The sequence below is a fragment of the Protopterus annectens genome, chromosome 17.part0 (genome assembly GCF_019279795.1).
Source record: "Protopterus annectens isolate FY-2018-M chromosome 17.part0, PAN1.0, whole genome shotgun sequence".
In the NCBI taxonomy this organism is placed as follows: domain Eukaryota; kingdom Metazoa; phylum Chordata; order Ceratodontiformes; family Protopteridae; genus Protopterus; species Protopterus annectens.
In genome coordinates, this window is record NC_056751.1 from 558,039,078 (window position 1) to 558,062,079 (window position 23,002).

Here is a 23,002-nt window from a genome sequence, read left to right on the forward strand (position 1 = left end):
AACAATGTATAGTTCTGGCTTGAACAAAGCAGAAAAGCGACAGTGAGAGACTTCATGGTCTGGGCCTAAACAGGTGATGCAGTAAGAATGGAAGTCTTTGTGTGGTATTTGCTTTCCACAGGTGAGACAATTGTTAACTGGTTAGAGCAAGAAAAAAGGATCCACAGTGGGGTACTTAGCTTTAGAAGACTTCAACTTCAATTTGGAAATGAAAACTCAGTTAGCGGCCAACCAGCACTCGTGCAAACTGCTTTTGCTTTGGGCTCCTCGGCAAGAAAGACTGATGTAATGGCATCAGCTGCCTAATTTTATACCACTGATGACCTGATGTCAGTCATGGAGCAACAGCAACCAACACAGAAATACTAAGCCTCTGGTATTAGAGCCGACTGAGGGCTAACCCTGGCAGGATAACCCAAGTGTGATGACTGCAACAGTGAAACATGAAGAACATCAGACCGTGTCATAACCCAATAACTGTAGACTAGAAAAGTGCAATGTATAGTTTTGAAGTAAAAGAAGCATTGGGAGAGATGATGAAAGTGACTCTTTAATGCAATCCATGTTTTGATAAATTAATGGAATTACAGAATGGGTGCTGTCTTTGAAAGAAAAGAGTTGTATGAGAACACAATTTAGAGTTACAAGGTGGAGAGCTTATAAGAGAAGTAAGAAGCTTTACATCACAGAAGGAAAGATGGCTGATTACAGAAACTGTCATGAAGAGGTAATAGTGTAATAGATGGAGTGTATATAAACGTAACACAGCTCTTAGGAGGATATGGGTAAGACAAAAGAAAAAATAGACTGTTGATTATATAGGTTATTTGTTTAACTGTTGTAGGCTACACACTCAAGTGTGATAGCCATTTCTGTGCATTTAAAGTGTTTTTTTAATTGTATCTGCTTTATTTTCTGAAAAATAAAAAAATATATACTTGTTTTCCCGCCTTTCTAAGCTAGTATAGTCCAGTTTTCAGGTTAGTGCTGAATTCAGGGCTGTGCTACAAGTTTCTGTGTTTGCCCATATCTTACTTGAATAAAAGGAAATTTCTCTGTTCACTGTGAGAGAGGGAGCTTTGAGCAGCCTATCTGTCCCTGGAGGAGTGGTTTCAGCCCAGAAATTAGTAGTTTATTGGCCATTTTGGGCTAATTTCTATCTCTTTCATTTCCCTGCTATAAAACCACATTTGCGAGGTTTTTGGGCTAGTATACAGCTCAGCAAGCTCCTGCCTGGTGCCCTGCAGAGTTCTACAGCAGCAAAGAGACAAAATAGATACTTTGGAGTAATTAAGTATATTTTTCCTGCACTTTCTTGTGCCTTTAGCTAATTCCACCTAAAATGCCAATTTTTTAGAATTTCTGTGATTTAAAAAGCTTGTTTCAGATCCATGTTGTACTTATTTTACTGTCTGCACTTTAACAAAGTCGTCGTTGTGTTTAAATTACCTGTTTAACTGTTGTAGGCTTACACACTCAAGTGTGATAGCCATTATTGTGCATTTAAAGTGTTTTTTTTTTTATTGTATCTGCTTTATTTTCTGAAAAACAACCCCAAAAAAACCCCAAAAATACTTGTTTTCCCACCTTTCTAAGCTAGTATAGTCCAGTTTTCAGGTTAGTGCTGAATTCAGGGCTATGTTACAAGTTTCTGTGTTTGCCCATACTTTACTTGGATAGAAGGAAGTTTCTCTGTTCGCTGTGAGAGAGGGAGCTTTGAGCAGCCTATCTGTCCCTGGAAGGAGTGGTTTCAGCCCAGAAATTAGTAGTTTATTGGCCATTTTGGGCTAATTTCTATCTCTTTCATTTTCCTGCTATAAAACTGCATTTGCCAGGTTTTTGGGCTAGTATACAGCCCAGCAAGCTCCTGCTTGGTGCCCTGCAGAGTTCTACAGCAGCAGGGAGACAAATGAGAGACTTTGGAGTGATTAAGTATATTTTTTCTGCATTTTCTTGCTGCCTTTAGCTAATTCCACCTAAAATGCCGATTTTCTAGAGATTCAGTGATTTAAAAGGCTTGTTTCAGCTACATTTTGTACTTATTTTACTGCCTGCACTTTAACAAAGTCATTTTTGTGTTTAAATTACCTATATAACTGTTGTAGACTACACACTCAAGTGCGATAGCCATTTCTGTGCATTTAAAGTGTTTTTTTGATTGTATCTGCATTATTTGCTGAAAAAAAAACAAAACCCCCCAAAAATATACTTGTTTTCCTGCCTTTCTAAGCTAGTATAGTCCATTTTTCAGGTTAGTGCTGAATTCAGGGCTGTGTTACAAGTTTCTGTGTTTGCCCATAACTTGCTTGGATAGAAGGAAGTTTCACTTTTCACTGTGAGAGAGGGAGCTTTGAGCAGCCTATCTGTCCCCGGAGGAGTGGTTTCAGCCGATAAATTAGTAGATTATTGGCCATTTTGGGCTAATTTCTATCTCTTTCATTTCCCTGCTATAAAACCCGCATTTGCGCAGTTTGCTAGGGTATAACTATTCCCGGCTCCACAAAGTCTACTCTTCAATTTTTCCCTTGAAACTAGACAAACTTTCAACTTAAGCACTCAAACCATTCACATCTCATCCCAGCACTCGCTCAAAATTCATAGCAAGCACTAATAAACCTTAGTATTAGACCCCCTTATACTGTAGAGAAGGACAAGGTTCTCTATTCAACCCTACCAGCCAATCAGTAAAACAGTTCACTGTACCTATCCAGGCATGTCCAAAGCAGTTTCAGGTGTACTCTCCGGTCCAGCTGGTGAGTCTGGGCATTTTGAGGCAAAGTTACAATTGCCTCATGTGCAGAGACAACCCTCTCCTCCTTCCACCAAGCTCTCTCAACCCAAGACTGGACCAGGCAGTCAAGAGGAGAAGGGAATTACTTGCATCACACCACCAGTCTCACATAGACCTATGAAACCAGCACCGGCAAATAACACACATAAATGCACAAAAACATACTCGGAGGCTCTAAATAAAAATCTGCAAAAGCAACAGAGACTTCCAAAGCAGACATCCAAGCAACCTCCAACCCCCCAACACAAAACATGAAACACATACTTCACAAAACCAGTGTGCCATGCAATCACAGCACTTAATGCAAAATAACATACCCAATGCACTAATAATAGGTGACTCTATAGTCAGGCACACTGCTGTTCCACTCACTAGACTGAGCAAAGAGAAGGTTACTGTTAGCTGCCTGTCAGGTGCCAGGATCTACCACATAACACAAGCGGTCAGGTCACTCCAGTACAAGTACAAATATGACTCTGTCATTGTCCATGTTGGCGTGAATGACCTGAGCCATACCTCCCTGGAATACATGATAAGAGACATGGAGGAGCTCTCTGATCACGTAGCCCAGACCGGTATGACCCTGACCCTGAGTAGCATCCTGCCCTCACCAAGAATGATACCACGGTATAGAGAAAAAATTATCAATTTCAACAATTGGCTAAGCTTCTGGTGTCATTCAAAGGGGATCCAGTGTCTGTCAGCCTGGGATGACATGCTCGACAAGCCATGCTGCTTTGCTAGAGATGGCTTGCACCTGTCACCCTTAGGCTTTTGAATACTGGCCAAGGCTCTTGCCACCTCCATAGTGCCTTTTTTAGGCAAGGCTCAAAAGACAAACCCACTGCCATAAATAGCACAAGTAACAAAAAACTGAGGGTAATGCTACTCAATGCCAGAAGTCTAAACCTCAAAATGCACGCACTTGAGGCACTCCTCATTATGGAGAAAATCAATATATGTGCAGTAACAGAAACCTGGTTTATGGCTCCAGAGAGCACCCCAGAACTACCAGGCTACAACACATACCATACATTTGGCCACAAAACCCAGACTGAAATACAAAAGGTGGGGGAGTATCCATTTTCATCAAGGATACCCATACCTCCAGGTCAGTGGCACAGCACGATACTTCAGAGATCATCCATGTGCAACTAACAACGGGCAAAACTGCTATTCAAATTATAGCTTGCTACAGATCACCCATTATGTCCCAGGACCCCCACTCCACATTCCTGGAAACACTGGGAAACATAAAGGTCCTACCAAACACCCTGATATTGGGTGATTTCAATTACCCAAATATTAACTGGGAGAACTACTCAAGTACAACCTCCCTTGCCCAGCATTTCCTAGAATTTATAAACTCAAACACCCTGGATTAACTGGTCAACATCCCCACCAGAGGTGACAACATATTGGACCTGGTCATCACCAACATGGGTGACCAGTGTTCCACACTGGACGTCAACCCCTCATTGGTTAGATCTGACCATAAACTAATCACTCTGGATATCCACATTCCGCCACCACCCCTGGTCAAAGAAACCACCGTGCAAAACTTTTCAAAAGCAAACTTCACGTTACTTAAGACCGAGGTGGGAAGTTTCAAAGCCCTCATACTAAAGGATAATGCTGTCCAAGCTGCAAAATCCTTTACTAATGCACTTTATGGGTACCTACAAGAATGCATGGATTGTGCTATCCCAAACAAAACCAAGACTCACTCCTCCAAGAAAAGGAAACCAGTCTGGTGGACCCCTGCCATAAACAAACTATACAACAGAAGGAGGAAACTAGTACAGAAAAGAGTAAAATCCCAGGAAGGGAAGACATCCCTGATCAGTATCAGCAAGAAACTCCGTTCCCTGATAAAATCATCCAAGGCTAGCTTCAAAAGAAATATTGCCATGGACTCCAAAGATAACCACAAGGCATTCTTTAGCTATGTCAAGAATCTGGCAATTCCCAGATCTGCTCGGAGTTAGTAAAGAATGGAACAAAATACACTGAACAGACCGATATAGCCAACATCTTGGCAGACAGGTTCCATGCAAACTTCACCCCCCTCTCACCCCCAAAAGGGCCCATAACTATATCAGAAGAATGTAGTGCCCCTGAAATCATAGACACTCAGGTTAAAACTGCCCTCTCCAAAGCCAAAAACACAGCATCAATGGGACCGGACGGTGTCCCAGGCTGCGTCCTACATGAGCTCAAAGATGAACTAACCCCTCACCTAAACACACTGTTTAAACTCAGGAAAAAACAAACTACCCACAAACTATCACATAGGTGATAGCCCCATAAATACAGAAGATGTAATAAGGGATCGGGGACCCAAGTAGATAGTAACCTCTCCTTTGATAATCACATTGCCAAAGTGGTTAGAAAATCCTTCTATGTGGCCCACCTAATCACAAAAGGGTTTGCATCCAGATCGAAAGAGGTCATTGGGCCCCTCTACACATCACTCATTAGACCCATCATAGAGTACAATGCCCCATTTGGAATGTACCTTACAAGACACCTGCAACAACTGGAAAGACCACAGAAGTACCTCACCAAGAGGATCACTGGCCTCAATCAGATGCCCTATGCAGCTCGACTGAAGAAACTCCAGCTGTACTCGGTTGCATACCGCCTACTCAGAGGTGATCTCTGCCTGACATACAAGGCCATGTCCAACCCAGAATTGATGGACATGCTCCACCTAAAGAAAACCATATCCCCTCGAGCCACACACTCCAGGGATCTAAACCTCACCACTATAATAAATAGGACATGCTGGAGGGATAGATTCCTATCCCAGAGACTTCCCATGCTCTAGAATAAGATTCCAATCTACATTAGGCAGAGCTCCTCGCTAACCCTCTTCAAGAGAAACCTTGACGAGGGTATGGGAAACAGAAAGTTTACCCCAGGAATCACTTCAATGGCTCTGCTGGACAGAGGCTCAGGGAACTAATCTAAGGGGCCGGTGAAAGCCAACACATTCCAGCTAGGCTTATAAATGCCTTTGGGCAGATAGCCTAGTACCTATCTATGAACCTATGAACCTATGAACCTACGTTTATCTAGTGGCTTGGGAGGTGGGCAGTCAAGGTTATTAAAGCAGTCGTCTTCCATCAGATCTGGTACTTGTATATTACCACACTGTGCCATACTTTCTGCTTCAGTGGCCTGCTGAATCACTGCTGACTCTTTGCCAAGATAACCATAACTTCTGCTGTCACCCGAAATTATGTATTAATATCTGCATGCATGTGATAAATAGCCATATAAATTGTACAGCTTTGGACATTTGTAAATGCATAATTACACACTTTATGCTTTACCAGGTATCTAGTTTATTTTTAAAGTAGTAGTGATCGCCAGACTAAAAGGCCTTATTTCCAAATATCACAAGAGGCCTATTTCTGAAGGAGACTTGCTCTGACAGTATATGTTTTCACTGCTCCTTAATATATGGGGCCACATGGTGCCTATATCTGTTGATATGTATACTCTTTTACTGATTTGTATAACGCGACTAACAGAACAGATTAATACTGAATCTCATCTTCCACTATGGTTAGACTGCTAATCTTGACAATTTTATTTTCTGTTTCAGATCACAGAAAGAACTGAACATTTGAACCGGTCAATCAAAAAAAGGTAGGTTTATTATGTTAATTGCTTTGTATACTAACTTTCTTTCTCTCTCTTTCTCTCCTGTGGCTGTTTTCCCTTGGTTTCTCTTTTCATTCTTGAGTATTACACACAAGAATTAGAAAACATTTTGTCTAGCACTTGTCTCATAATGACATATTGTAGTAGAAGTAGTTGGCACCTGCCTGTTGTTATCATCTTCATGATTTTCATCTCTGCAGAGAATACTCAAGCATCCAGTTTCTTATTTTATAGACATTCTGGTGGAACTCAGCTTAAACCTGGCTATGCATACTGTCCGAGGTTCATGGTACTGTTTGCACCAACTTGTACCATCATTTTTACTCGTTAGTCAAAGTCAAAATAAACTTTATTGTCATTTAGAATTACACACGTGTAGCCATAGACAGCCTTAGGCATAGGCCAACTAGACAGCTGCCTAGGGCGCTGCTCTAGCAGGGGTACTTTTCCAGTATTTATTTAGTGTAGGTAGACCAGGATGGGGGCATCGGGTGGTATGGTAGGGGGCGCCATGGAAACCTTTTGCATAGGGCACCAGTTGATCTAAGGCAGGTCCTGCATGTAGCCTAAAGAAAATTTCCTGCATCAGCTCAGTTTTTGAGATTACAAAGGAAAGTGAAACAACACATATAAGTAGAGGAATAAACATAACTAACAAATACAATACTATTCCCAATACATGCAAGAAAGAGCAGAGATATTTAGCAACACATATATGAAAAGAATACCCTTCCCTGAGTTAAATAACTATCCTATTTAAAGTAATACAAAAAAAACTACAAATTGAAATGCCTAAGGTATTTGTCTAATATTGCACTTGAGCAAGTTAAATAATACTAACTATGGATATTATAAATAAATATTGCATTTACTTGGAATATATGTAAGTATATATTGCACAAATAAGTAAAAATTGATTTATGTGTCCAGACCCCTGTGACTAGTGTCCGAGTTCATAAGTCTAATCACTGTAGGGTGGAAACTGTTACAGAATCTTGCAGTCCTGCAGCAGATGCTGTGATATCTCCTGCCCGATGCCAGATGCTTAAACAGTCCATGCGCAGGATGCATGTTGTCCTATATTATTTTGATGGCCTTTCAGATGCTTCTTGCAGAATGAAGATGTTGTATCAATGGAAGACTGGAACCTGTTACCTTCTCTGCAACCCTCAGCACTCTTTGTAGTGCCTTCTTTTCTGTAACTGTGCAGTTTCCAAACCACAGTGTGAAGTTGAAGGTCAGGGCGCTCTCTATTGGCACCTTTATAGAAGGTAGAGAGAATATGAGGAGGAAGCTTAGCTTTTTTCAGCCTTCTTAAAAAGTGGGGGCATTGGTGCACTTTCTTGACCAGTTGGCTGGTGTTTCCCGACCACGAGAGATCCTCTGATATGTGCACACCCAGGAATTTCATACTCTTAATACTCTCCACACTCTCGTCATTGATCCTGAGCACTGGGTGGTTTGTTCTCCATTTCCTGAAGTTGATGATAATCTCTTTGGTCTTGCTTATATCCAGGTCAGGGTTGTTCCCCTTGCACCAACTGATCAGAGATGCCATCTCCTCTCCGTATGCCCTTTCATCCTCTTTTGTGATGAGCCCCACAACGGTGGTGTCATCAGCAAACTTGATGATATGATTGCACTTGTGCTTAGCACAGAAGTCGTGAGTCAGGATGGTGAATAACAATGGGCTGAGAACACATCCCTGTGGAACCCCGGTGTTGATCGTGATGCACGTTGATGTGTTCTTACCTGAACACACCCTCTGGGGTCTCTCAGTCAGGAAGTCCAGGATCCAGTTACAGAGATGTTTGCCATTTCCTAACTGTACCAGTTTTTATATCAGCTGCATTGGTACCACCATATTAAATGCAGAGCTAAAGTCTATGAACAGCATCCTCACATAGTTGTCTCTGCCCTCTAAATGCTCAAGTGAGATGTGTAGTATTATTGATATGCCATCAGCCATGGATCCATTAGCTATGTGTACAAACTGCAGAGAGTCAGAATCAGTAGGCATGATAAAAGATGCTTTTTGATCAGCCGCTCAAAACATTTCATAACAGTGGATATCAGAGCGACTGGTCTGTATTTGTTAGGGTTGGAGAGAGTAGTTTTCTTAGGTAGTGGGATGATTTTAGTTTCCTTGTAGCATGGGGGTACTTCTGCCATGGCAAGAGAGGTGTTAAATATTTCCTTGAGCACTGTGCATAGTTGATCAGCACAGCCTTTTAACACCTTGCCCAGTATGTTGTCTGGGCCATCAGCCTTCCTGGGGTTCACTCTCTTTAGCTCTCTTCTTACCTCCTCTATGCTGAGGCTGTGTACTGCACCGTTCTCATTAGTGGGTAGCTTTAGTGCCAGCCTTTTCTTTCTTTCCTCAAATCTACCAAAGAAGATGTTGAAACTGTTCAGGAATTTGATGCTGTCCTCACATTGTGCTGACCTGATTTTGTAGTAGGTGATCTCCTGTATTCCTTGCCATAATCTCCTTGTATCCTTCATGTCTTCAAAGTGGCTCTGTACCTTTCTGCCATACTGTTTCTTAGCCACCTTTATACCCCTCTTCAGATTACCTCTTGCTACACTTAGGGCTGCTTTGTCCTTAGCCCTGTAAGCTGCGTTTCTCTCCTTCAGAAGCTCATATACCTTAGGGTGAGCCATGGCTTCTGGTTAGCTGTAATAGTGATACTCTTGGTATTTGTTACCCCATCAACAGTTTGAAAAGTATAATATCACTATCTCTGTGTACTCATCAGTGTTCAGATGCTGATTCACTGGGTTGCCTCCTTGAACATATCCCTGTTGGTTCTTTCAAAGCAGTCTTGGAAGGCCTCCATAGTCTCCTCGGGTCATATCCTGATTTGTTTCTTTGTGGGTTACAACATCTGACATTGCATGTTTTTGACCACTTTTCTTGACATACTGATTATGTTTACAATATATCACACTACCAGAGAGTTAACGATACCAGCATCTTCCTGTAGCCTTCACTGTTGGGGCAGCATGGTTCTTTCTGCCTCTTAGTTCAAGGGTTCGACACGCAGCTATTAATCTGCCTGAAGTCTGTGTGCACGTTCTGAGTCTGCAAGGTTTTCCAATGGATTTTCTGTTTTTTCTCAAAAACTGTCATTTGATTGTCACTACATATTGAATTTACTCTTGTCTTTGTGGCAATGGCCATTCATAGGTAAACAAGTTCAGAGATGGACAAATTCACTAATCTGATTAACAAATTAATTACTTTAAAAGATTACCCTGATGTCAAGACTGGTAAAGATGTGGATATGTATTTTCTTCAGAGTTTGATTTCAAGCTTCATACTTTTCCAGCATCACTCCAACCAGAGCTTTTCTGGTCTCTATATTGATAAATAGATCTACTGTGCATACAAAAATATGATACTTTCATGGCTCCTAGAAGACATACAGATTATTCAACAAGGGCTCAGAGTAATGCTTGGTGCACTGACAATGGGCTTAAGCTTCGTATTAGGTCACATGAATAATTCACCAAACAAGAATTCCCCACTTCATACCATATCAAAGGCCACCCTCAGATAAAAGCAACTCAGTCATTAGGAATCTAGGTATCTTGGTCGACAAGAAACTATCTTTTGACTGTCATGTATCAGCCATGGTCATAGGTTCATAGGTTCATAGGTTGGTACTGGGCTATTTGCCCGAAGGCATATATTAGTCCAGCCATGTTGTGCGGTATTCACCGCCCCTTTAGTAGTTCCCTAGACCCTTGTATTAGCAGCTAGTACCCTTGGCCCCTATCTAGTAGTGCTGTTGGTGTGATCCCCGGTGTGAACTTTCTGTTACCCATCCACTCATCAAGGTTCCTCTTGAAGAGTGATAGTGAGGGGCTCTGTCTTATGTAGATTGGGACCCTGTTCCATAGTAAGGGAAGTCTCTGTGAAGGGAATCTATCCCTCCAGCATGTTTTATTCATTGTTGTGTTGAGGTTTATATCCCTAGAGCGTGTAGCTCGAGTAGATTTGGTTTTGCTAAGATGGAGCATGTTCAACAATTCTGGGTTGGACATGGCTCTGTACATTAGACAGAGATTGCCTCTGAGAAAGTGGTATGCAACAGAGAACAGTCTTAGCTTTTTCAATCGTGCTGTATAGGGCAACTGTTTGAGGCCAGTAATCCTCTTGGTTAGGTACCTCTGTGGTCTCTCCAACTGCTGGAAATGTCTAGCCAGGTACATTCCAATTGGTGCATTGTACTCAATAATGGGTCTGATGAGGGAAGAGTAGAGGGGCACCATTACATCCTTAGATCTTGATGCGAACCCTTTCGTGATCAGATGGGTCACATAGTAGGATTTTCTAACCACTTTGACAACATGGTTATCAAAGGAAAGCTGACTATCTGCTTGGGTCCCTATATCCCTTATTTCTTCTTCAGATTTCAGGGGATTACCTCCTATGTTGTAGTTTGTGGGTACTCTGTTTCTTCCAAAGGGGATTACTACGCATTTTTTTGCATTTAGCTTGAGACCATGGCTTTGACACCATGCATCAGTCTCATTTAGGCCCTTCTGGAGGATCTCCATGTCTGCCAGAGACTCTATTATAGCACCCAGTTTGCAGTCATCCGCAAACTTAGTCAGCCACAGCCCTTCCGTGCTTGCCTGTACTTCTGAGAAGTATATGCCAAACAGGAGGGGCCCCAGGACAGAGCCCTGAGGCACACCACTTGTTAGTGATCTGGATTCGGACATAGATCCCACTACTCTTACTTTATGGGATCTGTCTGAGAGCCAGTTTGCGATCCATCTTGTGACGTAAGGGTTTATGCCCAGGCTGGTGAGCTTATCAATAATACCTGAATGGGGAATGGTGTCAAATGCTTTAGCAAGGTCAAGGTAAGCCATGTGTACCTCCTTTCCCTTATCTATAGCCTGAGTAACTGTCTCAAAGAAATCCACCAGGTTCAGGAGGCATGATCTGCCCTTGACGAAGCCGAACTGTGTGGGGTCCAGCGACTGGAGGTTCCCAATCTCACCATTTATGAGTTCCATAATGATTCGCTCCATAGCCTTACAGATCAGACTGGTCAGGCTTATTGGTCGGTAGTTCCCAGGGTCATTTGTGGCCCCACCCTTGTGTAGTGGGACCACCGTTGCCGTGCGCCATTCTATGGGTACATATCCTGTGGAGAGGCTGAGACTGAACAGGGTATTAAGATGCGGGGTTAATTCCTTTTGGAGCTCACGTATGACACAGCCTGGGACACCATCTGGTCCCATGGAGGCAGTGTTTTTAGCTTTAGATAGAGCCTTGTTAACCAATGTATCAGTAGTAATTGGACTTACACAATCCCCTGGAATGGTAATAGGCCCTGTAGGTGGTGAGGGGGGGGGGGGGATTTGCACTGAACCTGTCAGCCAAGATTTTGGCAATGTCAGAAGGGTCAGTGTATTTTGTTCCATTTTGTACTAGCTCAGAACAGACCTGAGCATTGCCATTTAGGTTTTTGATGTAGCCATAGAAGGCCTTATGGTTATCCTTGGCATCCTTGGCAACTTTCTTTTCAAAATTAGCTTTAGCTGACTTGATGAGGGCCCTCAATTTCTTACTAATGCTGATCAGGGATGATTTTTCTACTTGAGATTTCGCCTTTTTTGTATAAGTCTCCTCCTTTTATTGTAAAGTTTGCTTATGGCTGGGGTCCACCAGACTGGTTTCTTCTTGCTTGAGGAAGGAATCTTGGTTTTATTTGGGATAGCACGGTCCATGCAATCCTGAAGATGCATATAGAGTGCCTTGGTGTAGGATTCCACATCCTGGATATCATTATCCTTCTGCAAGGGAATAGTGAAGCTTTCCACTTCGGATGCAAGTAGTTTGAAGTTTGCTTTGGAAAGGTTTTTGACTATGGTTTCTTTGACTGGGGGAGGTGGAGGGGTGAGGATATCCAGGGTTATCAGTTTGTGGTCGGATCTGACCAAGGAGGGAGTGATAATGGGTGTGGTACAATGGGCGCCCATATTTGTGATTATTAAATCCAATATGTTGTCCCCTCTAGTGGGGGAACATACTAGTTGTTCAAGGGCATTTGAATTTATAAATTCTATGAATCGCTGAGCATAGGAGTTGGAACATTGGTAGTTCGCCCAGTCTATACCAGGATAGTTGAAATCACCCAAGATTATGGTGTTGGGTAGGACCTTTATATTTTCCAATGTCTCAAGGAATGCAGAGTGAGCATCTTGGGACATGGTGGGCGATCTATAACCGGCTACGACTTGAAATGTGGTTTTGCTTGCTGATAGTTGCGCATGGATGATCTCTGGGGCATCATGCTGTGCTACTAACCTGGAGATATGGGTATCCTTGATGAATATGGTCAGAAACTTCTTTTACCAAACAAAATTAATTTGCAAAGGCAGATTTTCCAAGAATAAAGAAATCATAATCTCTTTCTCTAAACCTCCCTCATCTGACTCATCATAGAATAAAATCCTTCCCTTCAGTGTGTAAGTCTCTAAACATCTTGTCCAACTAGAATTGCCTCAGAGATTTCTGACTAGCAAAATTACTGGATTAAACTCATTAAGTTACACTGGCAGGTTAAAAGCTTTCTCACTCTTCTCTGTCTCATGCAGGATCCTTTATGGTGATCCCATAAAAGACTCCATCATGGTTGATCTTCTCAACCTATGCAAACAAGTAGTACTTGCTTGCTTATTGGGCTCCTCCCTGTATAGTTCACGTGTTCAAGGACCCAGCTGTGTCCCTCTGTAATCCTTCTACTGTGAGAGACAAACATTTCTTGTTTCCATCTCCCAGTTTTTTTTGCAGTACTCCATCTCCTAGGATTACTTTAACTTACAGCTACAGTCCATCTCATTACACAGTAGATGTTCCAAGTTTTCCTGACTCCACTTATAGACCATTTTATTGAAAAAACAGGTATTTCAATACCACTAATATATAATTTATGTCTGGATTCTTATGTGAAACTCTTTCTGCCTCAGCTCAACAAGGATTCCTGGAATGCATACAGGTATAGAAAATGTGTGGCATTCTGAGGTTGGGGTGATGAACTTCCTGAGGTGTTCAGTCTAGATAAATGGCTGTATTTCTGAGTCATTCACAGGAGTTTGTGCTCCTTTATTCTCACTTTCTCCTTGAATATTTCTATGTTCACATACGAGTAAACCTTGATTTAATTTATGGGTTTGAGAAAACAGAATGTCCCAGAGCAGGCAGGCTGTCATATTTCTTTCAAATTCTGCAAAAATTAAACTGTGACCAAAGGAAAAAAGGGGACAGAAAATAACTGCCACTGTTTAATTAGTACATTCCCGTTTGTCTGGTTGTTTGTTAGATCCTGTTATGATGTTTTATATTCTGAAATGGTCTGTGCTGTGCTGCACTTCTCCCCTCACTCATGTTTTAAAAGTCCTGTTTATTTAATATAACGGTTGATAAAATTATGTTTTCCTTAAGCATGAAATCTGCTGTTCTTTATAATCTGTAACGTTATGGTAGGCGTGTGTATAAGCTTTAATCAGTGTCTTCACACATCTGTGGCATGTGCCCATTAAAAACTATGGGGACATCACAATGGTAACTCTACCCTGACTTCACCACAAGTCCCCAAATTTTTGGGGGCTTTGGTTTAATAAAAAAATGTATGAAGCTTTTTTATCAAAAATGGCCTGTGTATATTGGGAATGATGGAGGCAGGATGAACTGCAACACATAACTCATGATATGCTGTGATCGTCCTATATCATTTGATGGAACATGCATTTGACTGAAAGAGGCATCAGTAGCCATAAATGACTGAAAGACAATTTGACTGAAAAGTTATTTCATCAGGAATATTTTACACAGGACATATACCATAAAAAGCTGTTTTTGCAGATAAGCAAGCATTTGTGCCTCCATAACCCCTACCTTAGGTATTTTAACTCCACAGTTGTACACCTGTAGAAAAAAGAAATAACACTACACATAACAAATCAGTGCCGATGCAAAACACAAACATCTACATTTCTGGGGGTACAGCAGATAGTGGGCATTGCCAATCCGCACAAAATCTTCCAGCATAACTACACTAACAACTCCCACAATAAAAAAATGACACCATTTACTATCTATATATTTCTACAGTATTCAATCAAATTGGTTTTCAAACATAATTTCAGTAATTTTTTTTTTTTTTGAATATTAGTTGTTCATTCAAATGTATATTCAATCAAATGATACAAAATGGCTGTGTGGTATATATACAAAGTCCACTAAATTAAAAGGGGGGGTGGAATCTTATTAAAAGCTAAATTCCAGGTATTATTTTGCTTTATTGGCCAATAATGCCTAGAGTTAAAAGGGCGGCTGCTGTGGTGCAACGGTTAGCGTTGTCACCTCACAGCAAGAGGTTCTCCAGATCGATCCTTGGCTGGGGTGTCTTCTGTGCAGAGTCTGCATGTCCTCCCTGTGGTTGTGTGGGTTTCCTCCAGGTGCTCCGGTTTCCTCCCACATCCCAAAGACGTGCTGTAGGTGGATTGGATACTCTAAATTGGCCCTAGGAATGAGTGCGTGCATGTGTGTGCCTTCTGTGGAAGGTTGGGTGCTGGGCTGGCAACGCAACACCATAAAACTCCACTGCCAATCATGAGCGGACAGTTGATCCACTGTGGCAACCCCTAACCGGGAAAAAGCCAGAAGAAGAATGCCTAGAGTTAAATGATGCAGCCATCATCTTCCTTGGCCTGCTGTGTACTGATTCTTTGCATTGTGTTTAGGACAATAAGATGTGTGTTTCTGATGTTAAAGATCTTTCTCCTATCAAAAAACAATGAAAATGTTGAGAATTACATTGTATTATATTGGAAGCTGATGTAAGTGCTGGTAGTTGCATACAAATATATACACTTTATTTAAGTAATAGAGCTCAGTTATAAAATGTTTTAGACTGAGTATTTTATAGACAGCTTGGCCCCCGACATATATATCGAGTATATGTGCGTACACACACACACACACACACACACACACACACACACACACACACACACACACACACACACACACACACACACACATTCGCCTCTGCTTTGTGGAATTAATTTCTCTTTACTTGTTTTCAGTTGTTTTTATAGTTACTTTGATAATTGACTTGAGTCACAATCATGATGCCACTTATATTAAATGAATATATATGCAGCTACTTAACTTAGTTTGCCATCTGAGGTAAATTCATAAGCAGTTCATGCAACACTCTTACTTCTGTGTATCAGCAATAAACAAAACATTGCTTCTATCTAACACTTGGACAACAGGGCATGTCTCACCTTGACTCCAGTACACTACAGGTTGTGATATCCTGTTCTTTAAATGGATATGGTTAATTCATGTTTTACCCACAATGGATTTTTTGGAACAATTGCATTGTTATTTGATCAAAAAGGCACAAACCTCTTGATCAAACAAGAGCTCCCAACAGTGGGTTAATATGTGAATTATCCAAACCCTTCCATAGTGCAGTGCTGTTTTGCAAAGGTATTGTTTTAAGGATAAGAATCTTACTTTTAATGTCAGTGTATAAAATCCACTTCATTCGTCTTCCATATCTCCACCACTGCAGTGTATTTTCTGTATGCACCTCAAGCTGTCCACCACCTACAAATGCATCTCAATGGATCCCAACTTTTATTACCAAACACACTCATTTCTTCTTCCATCTCTCCTCACTGATGTGAGTCAGTAGGGGTGGTTTTATGATATACTGCACATACTCACACATCTATGACATACCTGCCCATGCTCACATACATGTTGTTTAAGACCTACTGCACATACTCACTCACCTGGTGTTTATCACATACCTGTCCATGCTCACATATATGTTGTTTATGACATACTGTTCATACTCACCCACCTGGTGTTTATGACATACCTGCCCATGCTCACATACATGTTGTTTATAACATGTTATACAACAACCCCCCCATTAATATTCCAAAACGTGCACGCTGATTGGTCAGCGTGCACGTTTTAAATCAGAGTTATAGTAATGGAAAAAGGTCCGGTCGCCCAGACTTTTTCCATTAGTATAACTTTTTTTTTTTTACAGCAACGGAGAACGCAAGATCTCCTTTGCTTTTTACAACCTGTCTTGCTATGTTAAACGAGTTTAACATAGCGAGACAGCTTTAAAAAAAGCAACAGAGCATCTCCGTTGCTTTTTTTAAAGCTCTCTCGCTATGTTAAACCCAAACTTAAAAAAGCAACGGAGATCTTACTTTCTCTGTTGCTTTTTTTCAAAACTGTCTCGCTATGTTAAATGGGTTTAACATAGCGAGACAGCTTTAAAAAAAGCAACGGAGATTCTCCATTGCTTTTTTTAAAGCTGTCTCGCTATGTTAAACTCATTTAACATAGCGAGACAGGTTGTAAAAAGCAACAGAGATCTTGCTTTCTCTGTTGCTTTTGCCCACATCTCTGATGTACTGCATAAGTATACGCATGTGCAGTACATCAGAACTGCCGCAGAATACCAGAAAGCTGCGGAAGGGCAGCAAGGAGGCATTATACAATGCCATTATTTAAGAAAAGTAATTATTTTTTTTCTTAAATAATGTCATTGTATAATAGCAATAACCCACTTCTGGTGTGGTAATGCTGGATTTACCCACAGTTGTCTTTGTTTGGCCACTCGGGGTTCACCCTCATGACCAAACCACACCAACCGTGGGTAAATCCAGCATTACCCACACCCAGGCGTGGGTTATTGCTATATTATAAAATGACTGGCCATTAACATTCAAAAAGGAGCATGCTGATTGGTCAACCCAACCAGCATGCTCATTGTAAATCGAGAATATACTAACAATAAAAGTACGACTGCTTTCTATTATTATGTGGTAGACACAGTCTGAATGAAAGAAACTCTGAAACTGAAATGCATGCCATCATTTAGTGACTTTGCTCCTCATACAATTTTTTTTTCTCTGACAAGCCACTGAGGAACTAAGTCACTAAATAATGACAGGCAATTCAGCTACAGACTTTCTTTCCTTTAGACAATGCACACATATTCACATTTTTTAAATAAATGATAGTAGAGAGGTACATGTGAGACCACAGAAAATACAAGAAAAATCAGGTATGTTCTACAAACTAAAACATACCTGATTTTCCTTGTATTTTCCTGTATCTCTCTTACCTGTAAACTGTTGGGAGGTTACACTTTTTTTCTTTCAAAAAAAAAAAAAATAGCAGCAGAGATCGTTTTTTCGCCATTACTTGCTTGCTAAACCAGTGATGTACTGCAAGCCTGGAAACACAAGTCCCATATACATGCGCAGCACATCATCAAAAGAGCAGAATCAGGAAACAATGCAGAAGAACACAACTGCACCATTATACAAAGACATTATTTAAGAAAAGTAAGTAATTATTTTCTTAAATAATGTCAGTGTATAATAGGAATAACCGACTCAGTGGTGTGGTATATTGAAGATTATACCATGACCCCCCCAAAATGTGCACGCTGATTGGCCAGCGTGCCCGTTGTAAATCGAGTTATACTAATGGAAAAAGGTCCGGTCGCCCGGACTTTTTTACATTAGTATAACTTCGTTACTAAACACTGTCTCGCTATGTTAAATGGGTTTAACATAGCGAGACAGCTTTAAAATAAGCAACGGAGATCTCCGTTGCTTATTTTAAAGCTGTCTCGCCATGTTAAACCCATTTAACATAGCGAACAATGTTAGCAACGGAGAAAGCAAGATCTCCGTTGCTTTTATGTCTCGCTATGTTAAATGAGTTTAACATAGCGAGACAGTTTAAAATAAGCAACGGAGATGTCCGTTGCTTATTTTAAAACTGTCTCGCTATGTTAAACTCATTTAACATAGCGAGACTAAAAAGCAACGGAGATCTTGCTTTCTCCGTTGCTTTGCCAACTCTGATGTACTGCAGGCGCGGTACATCAGAACTGCCGGATGCCAGACATCTGCGGAAGGGCAGTAAACAGGCATTATACTATGCCATTATTTAAGAAAAGTAATAGTTTCTTTTCTTAAATAATGTCATGTATAATAGCAATAACCACTTCGGTGTGGGTAATGCTAAATTTACCCACGGTTGGCTTTGTTTGGTCCCTCGGGCTTTGCCCTCGGGACCAAACCACGCCAACCGTGGGTAAATTTAGCATTACCCACACCCAGGCTTGGGTTATTGCTATATTTACCCATGGTTGGCTTTGTTTAATCACTGGGGCTTCACCCTCATGATTAACCACATCGACTGCAAGTAAATCTTTAATATACCACACCCACATCATCAGTTATTGCTATAATGCACATGCTCACATGACATATATGTAATAACAGCTTATGATTTCAATTTGTATGACTGTTAGTGTGCTCAGTGGAAAATAACTCAATTTAACAATTTTGTAAGAAGGAGAAAATATTAATTTAGTAAAATATATGAAACTCAGCTGTGTTTCATTTTTTATGATAGCTGTTGTTTGTGTACAAGTTGTTTATGTAATAAAGAATTATCACATTACTTTCACCTCTTACTTATGAAATAAATTGTGATGTCTGTTTTACTTTCATGTTTGGTAGCCACACAGATTTCTGTTGTGATACAGGTACTGAACTCTCTGGTGGGATATAAAAGTGTTTACCTACAAAACTGGGAACGGTGCATTTTACTGGCAGCTAAAATCGTTTCATTGTACAATACTGTAACTGTCAACTTTTTATTTTGGGTATTCCAGGACATACTAATTGTTCAGCGATTAATTTAGAAGTGTAAACATTTACCCCAGGAATTATCACATCTTCCAATACTTCAGTTTATCAGTTTTTATCTTATCTTACTCATATGTAAAGACAGAAATAGAAATATGCAAATTATCTTATTTAATCTGTAGTCAACCAGTATTAAGATTAAAGAAAAATAAAACATAAAAAAAATTAAAATTTGTATTGCTTAAAAGCAATCCTAGCTGTCTACATAGACCATCCATTTCCTGTATTCACTTCTATTGTTCTTTTGTGAATGGCTTATCTATGATTTTTTTTGTTGGTGTATTTCTATATTTCATACTCTGATCCCCTCAGGACAGCTCTGAACATGTGTACAAATTTGCCCATTGCATTTGCCTGGTGAATCATTGAAAATTAACTTGTCTGACATCAACATATAATTCCTGGAATTACTGAAATGCTTTGTGCCATGATTAGGTAATAAAGCATGACACAAAGTGTTATGGAATAAAGCTGGTGTACAGATGGCTGAAGGCTTTAGGCACTTGTTATTGTTGTGTTTCTCACAACACACACTTGAGCTGTGCTCGCATTCTGCACTGAAGTCACGCAGTTTAACAGCAGACTCATAAGTCATTACATAAATGCCATAATTAACATGCTCTCTGTCTCTTCACAAGTGCTGTGGTTATGCACATATGAACATTGTTCTATGTTGTATTTCATGACCTCGTGCAGAATACTACTAGACTTTTTTTTTAATACAGATATGTGAAATCTGTTAATTCTCACATTTACCCACCTTTATTAGATCAACACCATATAATCTAGTAAAAGTGGGTCTTCATTATGGTGCTTTTCAGTTCCTTAGACATTGTTACACTTTATCTTCCAACACACAGACCAGAATTGTTAGAGATGTATTACACTTGTGTGCAAGCCTTGTACAGCTGAGTGACACTGCATGGGGTAATTGAGAAAGACAGTCCTTCTACATAGCTAGATGCACTCCAGGATACAAAAATGAGCATCACAGCATCTATGCAAACAGACACACCCATGCAGTGAAGCATATAAATAGATTGAATAGGCACAATCCGTACATTGGCCATGCACCACATTTGGTGTATTTCATGAGATGTGTGTGTGTGTGCGTGTGTGTGTGTGTGTGTGTGTGTGTGTGTGTGTGTGTGTGTGTGTGTGTGTGTGTGTGCAGTGCAGTAGTATCCATGTGTCAGTTACATAAAAAGGCAGAAAGGGGTATACAGGAAAACAGGAAAAAAGGGAAGCCAGCAAGCAGAAGGATACACATAAGGTAGTGAGATGGTGGAGTGATACCCCTTCTATCAAGATGACACGCAGATGGTAAGATGCCACCCACTGATATCAAGATTGTTGACATAGATGGGATTTGAATTCCATAACTACCAACCTAAAGTAAAGAAATTGCAAGATAGTACACATACATTTGTTTCAATAATTATTCTTTTCATGTGGCGCTTGTAACTAAGACACTGTTTTTTGGATTGTGTAATTAGATAGGTCGGAGGCTGAAGTCTCAGCATTAAAAAGTTGTGTGTGTGTATCACTTGGTGCTGTATCCACTTTCCCTGAGAATAATTTTGGAGAGATTAAGGTCTGCACCTCATAGATAAAAAAGTACAATGTTTGATCCTGACTCCAGGCTATTGGCTTTGCTTAAAATAGCTTAGGAGGGCAGTTAGCCTAGTATTTGCCTCTAAACTACCAGAATTCTGTTTCATAGATGTGGAACGTTTGACAACTCTACTCAACTAAATATTTGTAATGACATATGCAGCTTTTTTCTTTAGAAAAAGACTTGGAGTTCACATAATGGTTAAGGTGTTTACGTCAAAGACACAAGGTACAGGGTTTGATTCTGATCTTTGATGGAAACTGGCTATGCTTAAAATGTGCACAAGGGCAGCTAGCCTAGTCCTTACCTATGAACCTGTTGATCTCAAAGTACAACATGGCCAAAACAACATAAAGAAAATATGTACTACTGTGCTGGGTATGGGCTTTCTACCTCCATGCTCAGACTAGACTACTCAAAGCCACTTACAGAAATGTGCCTTTTGTCAAACACCCCCATACTCCTGTTTCGCTCACCCCCTCTGCGAACCAATGTCTCCCAGTATCTTTTTATCAATGGTTACTGACTTTCACACAAATTATTATTCTCCTATGCATAACCCCCAGGGAAGGATGGCAGAATTCTTCAGTTCCCCATAGCCTTCTTCCTGGCATGGTAGTACAGCCAGCACTCTGGATTAGGACCAGAGACACACCAGTTACTAGCTGCTCTAAAACTCAGTCAGATATTATATTATATTATATTATATTATATTATATTATATTATATTATATATTTCTTTTTTAACAGATCAAACAGCAGAAAAAGTACAGTAAAATCTTAACACAGGCTAGCACACTTGAGTGAGCAGCCTCAACAGTTAAATTCAAACAAACTTTTTAAAAGTGCAAGTATTGGAAATCACAAAAACAAGCATAAAACAGGCAAAAGAGCAGATTAAACTCACTTTTCGTCGAGGAAAGATGGTTGTACAGGTAATAGCAGTAAAATATACTTAAATCTTTGAAGCAGTCACTCTTTTCATTTCACTGCTGCTAGCACCACTCTGCAGGATCACAAGGAGCTGTTGCTGAGTAGGAACAAGCCTCCAGGTTAATGGCACTGCACGAAGCATCGGAAACCATCCATGTGCAACTAACAGTGGGCATAACTGCCTTTCAGTTTGTAGCCTGCTACAGACCACCATCCCAGACTCTGGAACCTCATGTGGCTTTCCTGAGAACATTGGAGAATATGAAGGTCTCTCCACATACCTTTATATTGGGTGACTTCAACTACCCAAACATAGACTGGGAGCACTACTCAAGCCCCAACAGCCTAGCCCAGAGGTTCCTAGAATTTATAAACTCTAATGCTATGGAACAACTGGTCACCATGCCTACAAGAGGGGAAAACATACTGGACTTGATCATCACAAACATGGGGACTCTAGGCTCTGCACCAGAGGCACACCCCTCATTGGTAAGATCAGACCACAAATTAATCTCACTGGACATCCACATTCCGACCCCACCACCACCCCATAAAACCACAGTAAAAAGCTTCTCCAAGGCTAATTTCACACTTCTCAAAACTGAGGTGAATTCACTCAAAGCCCCCGGGCCAGTGGAAACTACGGCCCAAACTGCAGAATTCTTTATAAGCGCATTCTACGGACATCTTCAGGAATGCATGGATCATGCAATCCCAGATAAAACCAAGACCCAATCCTCCAAAGGCAGGCGTCCTGTCTGGTGGACCACTGCCATAAATAAGCTATACAACAAAAGGAGGAAGCTACTACAGGATAGAGCAAAATCCCTCAATAAGAAAGCATCACTGATCAGTACTAGCAAAAGACTACGGTCCCTCATAAAATCTTCCAAGGCCAGCTTCGAGAGAAAAATTGCACAAGACACTAAATATAACCACAAGGCCTTCTTTAGTTATATTAGGAACCTGGGTGGCAACTCCCAGATATGTTCGGAGTTAGTCCAAAATGACAAAAAATACACTGAACCCACAGACATTGCCAACATCCTGGCGGATAGGTTCAGTGCAAACTCCCCCCCCTTCCCCCCCATAAGAGCAAATATATATCCCAACAGAGAGTTGTCTCCCTGTCATCTCAGATGCTCAGGTGAGAGCTGCCCTCTCCAAAGCAAAAAACACAGCATCAGTGGACCGGA

At 40.8% G+C, this 23,002-nt stretch overlaps 1 protein-coding gene across 3 annotated transcripts in view; it reads left to right on the forward strand.

Annotated features, from left to right (window-relative positions):
* Nucleotides 1–23,002, forward strand: part of LOC122791600 (non-muscle caldesmon-like) — a 1,000,623-nt gene that overhangs the window by 875,914 nt on the left and 101,707 nt on the right. For all 3 annotated transcript variants that reach the window (XM_044059382.1, XM_044059381.1, XM_044059384.1), the window contains one exon: nucleotides 6,405–6,448. In XM_044059382.1, coding sequence (XP_043915317.1) covers nucleotides 6,405–6,448 — 44 coding nt within the window. The remainder of the gene's footprint in view (nucleotides 1–6,404; nucleotides 6,449–23,002) is intronic.